At 45.8% G+C, this 12993-nt stretch overlaps 1 protein-coding gene across 3 annotated transcripts; it reads left to right on the plus strand.

Moving 5' to 3' along the window:
* The first annotated feature begins 5222 nt into the window (after window positions 1-5222).
* On the plus strand, window positions 5223-8897 carry LOC117866312 (protein STRICTOSIDINE SYNTHASE-LIKE 10). 3 transcript variants are annotated; one of them, XM_034750498.2, is made up of 3 exons: window positions 5223-5580; window positions 7813-8082; window positions 8193-8897. In XM_034750498.2, the coding sequence occupies exons 1-3, from the start codon at window positions 5291-5293 to the stop codon at window positions 8767-8769; spliced, it is 1137 nt and encodes a 378-aa protein (XP_034606389.1). In that variant the 5' UTR covers window positions 5223-5290; the 3' UTR covers window positions 8770-8897. The 3 variants fall into 3 exon arrangements, with proteins under 3 accessions (XP_034606389.1, XP_034606390.1, XP_034606391.1); XM_034750499.2 differs by lacking the exon at window positions 5223-5580 and adding an exon at window positions 5690-6587; XM_034750500.1 differs by lacking the exon at window positions 5223-5580 and adding an exon at window positions 6618-7292.
* The last annotated feature ends 4096 nt before the right edge of the window (window positions 8898-12993 follow it).

Raw genomic sequence — 12993 nt, forward strand, 5'->3', positions numbered from 1 at the left:
GTTTGCCGAGTGCTCGAAAAAAAACACTCAGCAAAAAAAATACACTCAGCAATTTTTAGCTTTCCCGTAGTGGGGGTGCACCCTGCACTAGCTTGAACTACGATATAGCATATATTCAAGTGCTAAAAGTTATATCGAGATTAATTGATGATTATGTGATTTCCTAAATTATGCTTCTTACTTAAAAAATATGCACGCCCATAGTCGTCCAGTCCCAAATATATGATGTTTAAATATAATTTTGTCTTATATTGACTCTGATCATGAGTTTCATTATAATGATAGTATGTCAGAAGACCGTATTTGTGATTTTTTTATAGGATGTCTCCATTGTTACTAGCGTGATGATAAAAAAAGGGATTCATGAAATAATTTTTGAAATTATGATGACTTCATTTGTTAATTGTGTATGAGTTAATCTCACATGGAATTTCAGCATCCTACTATTAGATACATAGTCAAAGAATGTAGTACAGTAGACTGAAATCATATACCCACATATATATATAATAATAGATATGCCCCCAATAGATTAAATGAAAGGTGCAGGAAGCCCCATGATGTCCGAGTTTGTCCAAAATGTATTTACAACTAGTATTACAATAGGAAAAATTATGTAGTGGAGGTCAGATAAATTTGACAATTTAGTTATTCATCATGTATTTAATATTCTATTATTTAGTTTAGTTGTGGTGGTCATGTTTATTTCTTGAAAACATATGTCAATGGTAAAATAATTTATTCATGACTATAGGTGTATATAGTAGAAATGCATCATGAAGATTTTGATTCAATGTTATTGTTTTTTATCTTTGCATGTACTAGCTCTTTGGATGAAAATGGAATAGGCAATTAAGGAGTTTATCAATACATATACCGATATAAAACTACAGAAGCACTACATATCCCCGCATGTAAAAATCTAGCTATACTACTTATTAGTTAAATCTAGTCACACTTAAAAATTCACGGTAATGTCTTATCCCCAATAGTATAAATTAAATGCACAATCCATATTTCCTGTGGTTGCAACTTGTCTATCAAATGATCTGTAGATGATATAAATGCCACATATAGTTCTGTAGATGACTAGTATTCAGTACAAGTACACTCATACAATTATGTCACCACTCAGGACCTGTACCACCCATCACATGCACTAGAAACCTTTTTACATGTATAAGGCTTCATTTGTCCCTTTATGTATACGAGATAGACGGCTTCATTTGTACCTTTATACGAGCTACTTATTACCTTATTTCATCTGGCATATATGCTGGGCATTCCATCTTACTTTATATATGCTGATGCCGTGTTGCCGTTATTGATTCATATTTCAGATGCTAGGTGATCAAGAGCTATATGTGTAAGATAGAGGGCATGCATCATTGTACAAGATTAATAAAGCTTGTCTTATACTAAAAAAAAAGCATGCGTGCTAGGAAAAAGTTGTGACTGTAGGAGTCCAAATAACTCCAACAAGACTGTACTGCCGTGAGTATGCATGCCCTCACTAAATAATCATGGATATGTACGCACCACAGTTTTCTCTACATTCTTATGGCAGTACCAAATATTGGCGCCAAGCTCCGATCCCTTCCTCCATCTCTGCAGTGTGTTACTGCAGTAGATTCCGACGATGGGATCATCGGCCGGCAAGCGTGGCCACCGGCCAGCATGACAATGCAGAGCGGCCGTAGCTGTGACTCACATCACACCGTCCCAACCAGCAGTACGGGGTTGAGAACGAACCATATGCATGCATATGACTAGCACATATGCAGCTCGTCAGCTGGATTGCTAGCTAGCTCGCTGTGGCACGGACTGTGGCTAAGAAGGCCGCCCCTGTACGCGCGAGCCCCACGCGAGACTGTTGAAAACATCTCACAATGAAAGCTTGGTCTCCGCCCCCTGCCGGCAGGGCGTGGGTGTGGGTTCCTCAGCGACTGTTCCTGCGCTTGGGGATTCTACTGTTCTCGCAGTCCTCTCTATTGCCTGCGTCGTCGCCTTCTCCACCGTCATCGATTGATATCATTGGCCAAAGCTGCATGTGTGTTATGTGTTCTCTGCTGCATATGCATTTCTTCTATCGATTCATGATGACCCGACAGCTAGCTAACCTCTTCATTTCATGTACAGTTTTGCACATTACGCTTTTGTGGAGTTATAATTAGCGGCAAGAGCATGGATGATCACAAATCTTGTAATGTGCATGTGTAGTGGGCAAGCAAATCCAGTGAGGTGATGGCATCTTCTTCTTTTGTCCCTGCTTCAATAATGTTGGTACCACTTGTAGATCGATGTCGTATGGGCATCATCTGTATGGCCAGAGGACCAGGTGCTGAACCGAGATTAGTAATCCGTTGTGGCATGGAAAGCTTGTTTTCAGAAGCAGCGACGATGCATGTGTGCGTTCAGTTGCGATCGAGCAAGCGTGCGCATCTTTTTCCCTTTCGTTTCGATTCGTTTGCCGGTTGCGGCAGGTTTTTTTATAGCATGCAGCACCTGCGCGTACGCACATGCTGTCTCCATGCTTGCCGAGAGAATCTTTACAGTGATCCAACGTCCCATCAAATTCAATGGCGCTAGCTCCTCCTTCCGGCCTGTCTCTGATCATTATGTCATATGGATCGATCGATGATATTTTACTACTTCCATGCAGCTCCCTGCTCTGCCTGTGTCTCCAGGTCAGGTGCACCACGCAGTCAGTCAGTTGCATGGCGACGACGAGTGAAGTGAAGGGGATGGACTAGCTGATGGAGGCACAGGCACCCAACAGTGCTACCATCCCATCCCATACCAAAACCCAGTTGCTCCCATCATCTCTTTCCTTATTACGAGTGCATGTGTGGACTTTGCAGAACAGGAGCGTATGGCACGGATGCCTCTTTTGTTGAGGCATGGGCGCATGGCAAAGGAAGAAGGGGAATAAAAGTAACACGCTTGCGTGTTCAATTCCATGCATGGTGGAACAGTTATCCAGCTCTTTTGGCGTATATTTTGAACCCTGCTCGCCCTGCTGTTTTGACCTATCCATGCATGAATGGGCCAGGAACCTAGCAAATGCAAGAACACCAAAAAAACACATGCAAGCGTGCGTCAAAGGTTCATGGAAATGGGAGTGTGTGTAGTGCACAATCGGACCATGCATATAGGCATGCAGATCATGCTTCTGCAGCAGGCATACAGACTCTCATGTATCGGCCAGCGATTGCTTCAACTTGCTGGTACCCTCATCTCTGATGCATAAAAACAACAGATTAAAACATGTCTTCCTTGTTGTACGGTGTACAGTATATGAGGAATCCCCCCCCCCCCCCCCCCACCACCCCACCCCGCTGGTAGGCCTTGGTCAGAATGTTGCAGGTTCACTACTTGCAAAATCAATTGTCCAAAGTAATTAAAAAAGAGCGAATGTCAATTTCAAAGAAGTAATAAATTCATATCTATCTATCTTATCTTACCAAATGATATCATTCTGTCATCCTAAATCATAGGTCATTTTATTATTTATACATTTATAATTCTTACTATGTATCTAGAATGCATAACAAAATATATGAATCTATAAATGACAAAACAATCTACAGTTTAGCAAAAGTGAGGGGGGGGGGGGGGGGGGGGGGGGGGGGGAATTATTGAGATGCACGCTCATGATGATGGGCATGGACTCCTGCAGTCCAGTAAAGCTGCTAAACTCGCAGCTCTGCCCGATTAACGAACCAAATAATTCGGAGCAGAGCTGAGGTCGCAGCTGCAGGCAGAGGCAGCCTGGGCTGCTGGTAGCCTGGTACGTAGCTGCTGCTGCTGCTGCTACCTGCAGGCAGGCCGGGCAGGAGGAGGTGTCACATCAAGACAGGCCATGACTTTTCCTTGCTACATCAGGTAGAGTAGAGCAGCTTGCCCCATGCTTTGGTCATTTGGTGAGACTTTTCTCTTTTTTTTTTCTCTTTTTTCTCTCTCTCTGCCCCTTTTGTGTCAGCAGTCAGCAGTCACCGATCCATCTGCCCCGCCGCTCAGTCACCTCCGCAGCGTCTGCACGAGGGGACAGTACACACCACGTACCCCGTCCGATCCCTTTGATGTCAGCAAACGGTAGAGAAAAATAAAATAAAAACGCTACCTAATTGTTGAACTCAAGAACGGAAGAGAGGCCATGCTACCTTTAAGCAGGTTTGAGGCTGCTGAATAATGTAGCTAGCTTGAAACAAGGAAAATATATAAAATAAATTACTTTCCCGAATAAATCTTCAAAAAGGGAAAAAAATAAAACGAACTAGATCCAGGATTATTTTTTCAAAAACTATATCAGGAACGTGGTAAAATTGCAGTCAGCTTTTTGTAGCTACACGTGATAAATTGCGTTGCGAGTTTCGTGGCTTGTTGTGAGCTAATGGCTAATGCTAGTGATCATCAGTTCAAGCACAATAGCTGATGCTGGGATCATGGTTCATCAGTCGAGAGCTTCAGAACTGATGGGCGTCCAATGACCAATGGCAACAATGGCGGCGCCGTTGGCTGAAGCAAGCAGCGGAGAAGCATGCATGCATGGTGAATGGCACATGAAACTGAGAGAGAGAAAAATACAATCTGTAGAGAGAGAGAGAGAGAGAGAGAGAGAGAGAGAGAATAAAGAAAAGAAAAGTGAAAATCAGCTTGGCTCAACATGTGGAAAGTCACACGTGCTCACACCTAGTACAGGCTACGGCATTCGTGATGCTTGGACGTTGTGCTTTGTGCAGGGATAGAGCTGCTGTAGTTGCGTTTCCTCCTGACTGGTGCTGACGGCGCACCGTTCGTTCAGCTTGCGTTGCGCACGCCCTTCCTCCCGTGGATGGCCCGGTTAAAACTTGCAGATGAGTATGGGCGACAAGGGACCTGGGCCCAAACTCGACTGGAGCCCGTACGGGCCTGTCCCAACAAGCAGGCCGAAATGGAGGTTATTCACGGGCTAATTAGCAGCTGAAGACCGGCCCATCAAAACCTGCTGCGACGGACGCGAGTGGGCCGATGTTTTCAGTTTCAAGAAAAAAAAAACAGCAGAAGCAGGCCCTCTTCTGTCTGTTTGGTGCTGCTGCGCTGTCACCAGCCCATCGGATCGCTTTGTCCGTTTCCTTCTCGGTGACGGCAGCACGGCACCACCGTTCGTCGCACCCTCCAAATCGACACGAAACTGATGTTGAGACGAGCACGACGTCGTCGTAGCGTAGCTGCGTGGGATAGGAGCACTGCCGGGTCTGTTCCGCTCCATGTTTTCCTCTCCAAAACCTTAGCCCTCATCGACCGACCCATGAAGACGACGATCGGGCTCGTGGTCCTCGCGGCCGCCGTCGCGGCGGCGTTCCTATCGTCCCTCGACGACTCGCGGCGCGACGACGGCGTGCCGGTGCTAGAGATACGTGGTGGCGGCGGCTTGGAGCTGATCCCGTTGGACGGCGGCGCCACGGGGCCCGAGAGCGTGGCGTTCCACGACGCCACCGGCGACGGCCCGTACACGGGCGTGTCGGACGGGCGGGTCCTCAGGTGGCTCCCGGCCGAGCGCCGCTGGGTCGAGCACTCGTCCTCCTGCGCGCCGGAACTGTAAGTCCATCTTTCGCCTGCAATCCATCAGTTTTCTTCCAACCCGCTCTCTGTTGAACGACCTTCCATGACGCAATTCAGATGCTAGTACAGTTGCGCTTTAGAAAAGATTGGAATTAATGTCAGGTTGGGTGGTGCGACATCCATTGTGCAAAAAGCTGCTCTCGCTCTGGTCTTTGTCTCATCAAATCGTGTAATCGCCAAGATAATAAGTGGCGCCTGTCATCGCACCGATGAGGGCATGCAACCAAACACTGCAATCCTATCTCCTCTTGTCTCGATGCACGGTCACGTCGGCAGCCCCCAACCATATAGTACAGTACCCACATGAAAATGCAGCATGGTGGTGGACACACGCAGGTACAGCGTTTCAAGTGACGAGTTAAAACATCAGAGGAAATTAGCAGTTGCAACGGTGAGACAGCAACAGAACATGTACTGACGTACGAATTCAGTAGGACCGTCAGGCGGGACACCCGTCTCCCTCCCAGCGATTACCGTGGATCGGATCGGATGGCAGAGAGCCACGCGCATTAACGTCGTGCCAGTGGCTGCTCCACATCAGGCCACGCCCCATGCTCCATCCTCTGCTTACATATAGCTCAGAGGTCAGAGCCCTAGCTCGTCAGGTCAAGCAATGCCACGCTGGTAGTAGCTCACCTAAAGCAAATCTGCACCAGCCTGCGTCGTTGCACAGTGCACAATTTATTCTGCTGCCTCCCTGCTTCTTCTTCGTCTCCGTCTCTGGCGGCGATGCGCGCGGAGGTGGTGGTGCTCGTCGCGGCCGCGGCCTTCCTGTCGCTCGACTCGCTCAGCGACGTCAGGCGGCTCGAGATAGGGAACGGTGACGTCGAGCTGGTCCCGCTCGACGGCGCCGCGGGGCCGGAGAGCATCGTCTTCGACAAGACCGGCGAGGGGCCGTACACGAGCGTGTCGGACGGGCGGGTCCTCAGGTGGCTGGCGGAGGAGCGGCGGTGGGTGGAGCACTCCTGCTCGGCGCCGGAGCTGTAAGTGTGCTCATCTTTATCCATGCAAGGCTACTAGCCCTCCCTCTGTGTTCATCTCTGGTATCGTATACATGGTAGCTCTTGCGATGTGCAGTTCAAAGCTAACGGTTGGGCCGTATAAGTAACGCTGAAACTGGCATGATCTCGACATCCTCTCCGTGGAAACTGATTGAAAGGTTCTGGGCATAAATGACTCGATTTTGACATCATTCCCAGGGGCACAACAACATACAGTACTCTTTTCTTCTTCTTCTTCTTTTGCCCCTGGCAGTAGGATGCCATTCAGTTGGGCAGGTTCAGGGTTTCCCAGACTTGGAGTGAAGGATCCTAAGCCGAAAATTGTCAACCAAACCTGAGAAACCAGATAGCCTCTGATGCTATAAGTTTTCAGTATCTCTCTTTTGCTGATAATGAAGTAATGGTCTAATTCCAAGCACAGATAATGAGCAAGATAATACTCCAACCTTTTATGCCAATCTCCATCCATCATGGTAGCTCTCTGTTGCGCTCCCAGCAATGCAAACTCAAATATTCAAAGCTATGATTATGGTTGGGGCGTCAAATTAATGGTGCATAAAACACTGATCGTGCCATCTTCCCTGCTGAAAATGACTGAAGAACTCATCGTATGACTCCATCGGACACCATGTCTTGGACAGAGTACACCATGCCAATATTTTTTCTCTCCGGTCACCCACCTCACTGGTATGCAATTAATAAGGTTAAGTGATTTTGCAATTTGGAGTTAAGGGTCCTAAGCTGTTAGCTGTATTCGAGCTACTTTCTTCTGTTAAGAAGAGGTGAAAGTGGCCAAGCCTTGTAGAATTTAGCTTCCGGTTCACTTTATTTTTAACTTTAATTTGCCTAATACTCTATTGATAAAAAAAATACAAATCATATATTTTTTCGAGAATTCAAACTTTTATGACCAACCCCTGGTCAAATTATACTATGTATTAGTACATAAAAGTATGTTTCGAAATGCTATATCACACTGTTGTTTATGTAGCTATGATAGATATCCTTTGAGAGCAAACATGGTGAAAAGGTCTTATTTTTTACGTGGACGAAATAAGAAAAACATCCTTCTTCTTTGAGCAGTTTAATGATGTAAACAGAGAGCTGATTGATGATTGAGATGCAGTAAACAGTGTGCAGTAGTAGTCGATTATTCATTCTAGGCAAAGCACCGCAGCTCATTGATGTCTGTAATTAACAAGTGCAGGTTGGACAGTTGCAGAGGCTCTCAGGACCCGGGCCGGGAGCACGAGTGTGGGCGCCCACTGGGCCTCAAGTTCAACAACGAGACGGGGGAGCTGTACGTCGCGGACGCGTACCATGGGCTGAGAGTGGTCGGGCCGGATGATCACGTGTCCAGGCCGCTGGTGCCGGAGTGGCAAGGGAGCCGCCCGTTCAGCTTCGCCAACGGCATCGAGATCGACTACGAAACCGGAGCCATCTACTTCACCGAGACCAGTACAAGGTTTCAGAGAAGGTGAATGCATCATCTTGGAACTTTAAATTTATGTGCTTACTGTTTCCTTTTCACCTCAGTTTGATGATCTGAGGTGTCCATTGACCATGTTTACTGAAATTCATCTGCAGGGAGTTTTTGAACATTGTTATATCGGGTGACAATACTGGTAGATTGTTAAAATATGACCCAAAGAGCAATCAAGTGGAAGTCTTGGTTGATGGTTTATCTTTCGCCAATGGCTTGGCAATGAGCAAAGATGGCACATACTTGCTCCTAGTAGAAACCACAACCGGCAAGATTCTAAGGTACTGGATCAAGACACCAAAAGCTTCGACCCTAGAAGAAGTTGCGCAGCTACCTTGGTTTCCGGATAACATCAAGATGAGCCCCAGAGGAGGGTTCTGGGTTGGTCTCCATGCCAAGAGAGGGAAGATCGCCGAGTGGTCGATTTCTTACCCTTGGGTAAGGAGATTGATACTGAAGTTGCCGATGCGCCATGTCCAGCGTGCCTCCTGGCTCTTGAATCAGCTTGGCCGTCAGGTTATAGCGTTGAGGTTGAGCGAGGATGGGAAAACAATAGAGACGGTTAGTGTTCACGGTGCTATTCAAAAGGTTTTCAAGTCAGTCAGCGAGGTGGGAGAAAGGAATGGAAGCTTATGGATTGGCTCTGTCATGTCACCTTTTCTTGGAGTATATAGATTGTAGAAGCATTTGGATTGTATGATTGAATATGCAACGTGTATATGCGTATATGGTAGTCGTTTAATAGAATAACATTATACACGTGTATATGCATATTTTTCCCACCATATAATCAAATTTATTTGCAATTATTCTCGGGTTTGGACTTAAAACCCCAAAACAAACTTTCCAAGCATGGGCCCAGTTCAGGATTGTGTGTTGGGGAAATTCAGGGCCGAGCTTGCCCAATGCATCATACATCATTGATCAGAGGCTCATGATTTTTGGTATTTTTCAGTGTTACTAGGTTTTGGGCCAATGGCCCAGGTTAAGCCCAAATCACACGAGCTAAAAAGAAATCTTTACTGACTGAAACCTGGTTGTAGCAGCGATCAGTCATTGAGCCACGCCAAAAAAAAAAATTCACTGTCTGATTGAAAATGGACAATGGACAGTAAAACATCAGCCTCCTCAGGCACAATTGTAAATAAAAATCTGTTGTTCTAGACTCTTCACCAATAGTCCGTATGGCAAGTGGCACAGCAACTCATGCAGCAACTTGCACTGCTACTGCCTACTTCTGCCAAGAGAGGAGGCTTTGTCAAACGATAATGCACATAGAGGGGAAAAGTTAGGGAGAAAGTCAATGCTCACTTGTCACTTTGTTCATATGGAAAATGCACAAATATGCAATATTCTTTCTCTTCTTTTTAATTTTATTTGGATACTTTAAACAATTTCATAATTTGGCAAACTTGTACGAAAGATGGAAATTTCAGCAATCTTCATTGCATTGGATCTGTTACCTTGCCATATTATCAACGCGTCATGTTCTGTATCAAATTTCGGTCTCAAATTGAAATACAAAATCCGGTAAAAAACAATTTTAGGATGTTTTTCCTTCTAAACAAACAATATACTGAATAATTAGCATGAAGGCCATTGCATTAACACGCATCCATTTACACCATCGGATCAGTTTGATAAAAACAGTCCTTGAATGCGTGAATCATCAACGCTAACTCAAAAAAACAAATCCACCAACAAGAAAAGTATCGCCGAGCATATTTAATTGCCTAATATTACTTGCACCCACCAGCACCATAGATAGAAACGATATGAATGACAATCATCAACCCAACTGGCAAGATGGTAAGTTATATTCAGCCAAGCATATTTTCACACATCAAATTTTGAAACTGCAGTAAGAAATCAGTTTGGAATCAATTTGCAAGCTAAAATTCTTACACTTTTTCAATATATCAACGCTCTCCAATCTGATTCTATATATATATATATATATATATATATATATATATATATATTTGATATTACATATATAATTCTTTATACCCAACAACTCAGATCTAGCTAGAGGGCTATTTAGCGCTGCAAGGGCGCGCGTGATTCTAGTCTAAATAGAGAGTTCGATGAAGTGAAATTTAAGCCAAATATGTCGAATAGCATAAGAATGTGACGAAAGTCGTACGCAATCTATCCTCGCCTGTCGCCTGAGAGTTGAGATAACTTGAAAGTGTCTTTGTCCAACTTAAACAAACTGACTGATAGATTGCGATTCCTTTTTATTTTTCGAAACAACATAAACTGCGATTCCTCACGGTCCGTTTTGGTGCGATTGGGCGGCTCAAGCGATGGATTCGAGATTACAAGTCAACTGAAACCATGTTCAGCAGGCGCAAGTGCGGTGAAAAGTTGAAATTAAACAATTTAAAATTTGCTGCTATCCTTTGAACTAGTACTGCAATGCCTTGACGTTGATGGTACTTAATTATCTCTCGTGAACGAGCTTATCCGACGCACGACGGCGGCGACGGTGGAGGCACAGCAGCAAACGACATGATGATGGCGCGGCGGCGGCGTCTCGGCGGCCGCTGCCGCTCCACCCGATGCTGTCACGAGACATGAGGCAGCAGGCAGAGCAGCGCGCGCGTATCGGCTTCATTCCCCCCGCTCTATATCTATCTATCTATATATATCTATATCTCTTCCCCTCTCTCTCTCTCTCTCTCTCTCTCTCTCTCTATATATATATATATATATATATATATATATATATATATATATATATATATATATATATATATATATATGGGGCTCCCATGCCACGGGAATTTGGCCCGATACCAGCCCGACTCGGCACGATCTTAGCCGTGCTCGAGCTGGCCTGGCCCATCCTAAGTGCCAGGCTTGGGCCGCTGCGTCAGCCCGTGGGCTGGCCCGGCCTGGCACGATTAACAGCGGGCCCGCCAGGGCACGATGGAGGCACGCTTGGGCATGTTTAAGCATGTTTAGTTGTAATTTGTGTTTGTATGTGCATTATCTCTAAATATATATATGTATATATGTTTGTCTGTACAATACCTTTAAATTTTTGCTTCAAAAATTTAATTTGATGAAGGATTTTTTTTAAGCTGAGCCGAGCTACAGTGGGCACGATGGGCCTTCATGGGCCCGACGGGCCACCGGGCCAGCCTGGCACGACTGATAGCCCTTAGTGCTGGGCCTAGGCTACTACTTCGGCCCATGGGCTAGCACGGCACGGCACGGCACGATTATTATCTGAGCCGCACCGTGCTAGGCCTAAACGGGTCGAGCCGAATCGCTCGGGCCAGGCTGGGCTGGACCGCCCGTTTGGCCATCTATATCCTCGATCTCCTTGCATGTCCAAGCCGATAGGTAGAGGTCGGTGATTCTATTTCGTTAGGCAGTGGTTGGTGCTGGATGGCAGGCGGTGGCAAGAGCAACGAGGTAGAGGTTTCAGCTCGATCGTTGCGATCCCTGCGATCCTTGAAGATGAAGGAAGCGAGCGCCAAGGAGCAGTTCGAGATCTTGAAGCTGAAGAGGGAGGCGAAGGCTCTCATGATGCAAGGCGGCGGTGGAGGTCCAGGCCCAGCCGGCTGTCGGAAAGAAGAGGAAGAAGAAAGTGATAAAGACGCTGGTGCCACGGGCACTCGAGTAAGTACATGATCTTAAACCCTCACAAGCCCCTCGATGGTTTCCCTGAGGAGGAGCTGTCCAATCGTTCTCAGAAGTTCTACGAATTCTATGCCCAAGAGAAGGCTATCTCTGACAAGATATTGGACTACGAGGAGGCTCTCATCAAGCAGTTCCGTAAAAAGGGCTATGTGGAGCTCGTTTTGTAGAGCTGCTGATGTGGCTTCTTTAGTGGAGCAGTTTTTTAGCTTCGGCTTATCTAGTTGACAAAATGTTTGGGTAAAACGGCTTCTCCAAATGAATAGAAAGGTGAAATATCCATAATACCCATGTTTTTTTACTTTTTTTTTTTCTCTTCTCTTCTTTTATTTTCCCTTTTCCCTTTTCCCTTCCTTCCCCATCTCCAACCGTAGTCAGTCGCTTGGCGCTGCCTGCTGCGGCCTCCGCCTGCCCGCGGGCCCTCCATTGAGGGTAAGGATGGGAAACGAGAAGAGGAGCCACGGGAAGCTGGTTTTTTTTACCTCCTCCTCCCTCTTCCGACTCTCAGCGTAAAACGTGGGGCTCCGACGACGAAGCTATTTCGTATTCTCCCGTTTGGCAGGACTTCGGGAAGTTCTACCAAAAGGGACCTAAGTAGTCTCACTGTCCAGCTCCCCAAATTAATCTAGGTGTATATATCTTCTTGTACTAGTGATTGATTCCCATGTTATTTACCGTCCTATACTGATGTATATATGCTATTTATCGTCCTGATGTTGTTATCACACCTTGCTACTGGTGATCCTCATGTTATAAATTTACCAGCTAGTTTTCAATCGTACCCGTACTGATGGATGTGTTTTATATATGCTATAAATGGTAGGTTGCAAATATTGCTGATTGGAACAGCAAGTCTTAGCAGAGATTCCTATCCAACCTTTTACCATGCTGTTCTGTTTCTGCAGTCAGTTCTCAGTTCGTCGTCCTAATCTATTTGGCCTTACTACAATGCAAGCCACACGGGTGAGAGTTATCCATTATTTCAGTTCTCAGTTCATGCTAATCTCTTTGCCGTTACAATGCAAGTTTTGGGAACAAACTGTGGGGGGGATCCGTAGATGCAGTCGAGAGAGAAGGGGAAAATAAGATGAATTAGGTTTTACCTCACTGCCTCAAGTAGGAAGCATAAAGTGATATGATGCAGGATTTGCAATTGTTAACTGACTACTGACCATGGTGATGTTGCCAGGCCAAGGCACCAAGCTAATGTTTTGCGTGCAGCAAAATTTTGTGTTGTTCATGTCGTCAGTTGGG

The sequence above is a fragment of the Setaria viridis genome, chromosome 8, assembly GCF_005286985.2.
Source record: "Setaria viridis chromosome 8, Setaria_viridis_v4.0, whole genome shotgun sequence".
Classification (NCBI taxonomy): Eukaryota; Viridiplantae; Streptophyta; class Magnoliopsida; order Poales; family Poaceae; genus Setaria; species Setaria viridis.

What these genes read in the sequence shown, in the direction of transcription:
- LOC117866312 (XM_034750498.2), top strand. Translation starts at nt 5,291, where the DNA reads ATGAAGACGACGATCGGGCTCGTGGTCCTCGCGGCCGCCGTCGCGGCG. An exon ending in TCCTCCTGCGCGCCGGAACT is followed by an intron (nt 5,581 to 7,812) that starts GTAAGTCCATCT and finishes TAACAAGTGCAG; the next exon opens with GTTGGACAGTTGCAGAGGCT. An exon ending in AGTACAAGGTTTCAGAGAAG is followed by an intron (nt 8,083 to 8,192) that starts GTGAATGCATCA and finishes ATTCATCTGCAG; the next exon opens with GGAGTTTTTGAACATTGTTA.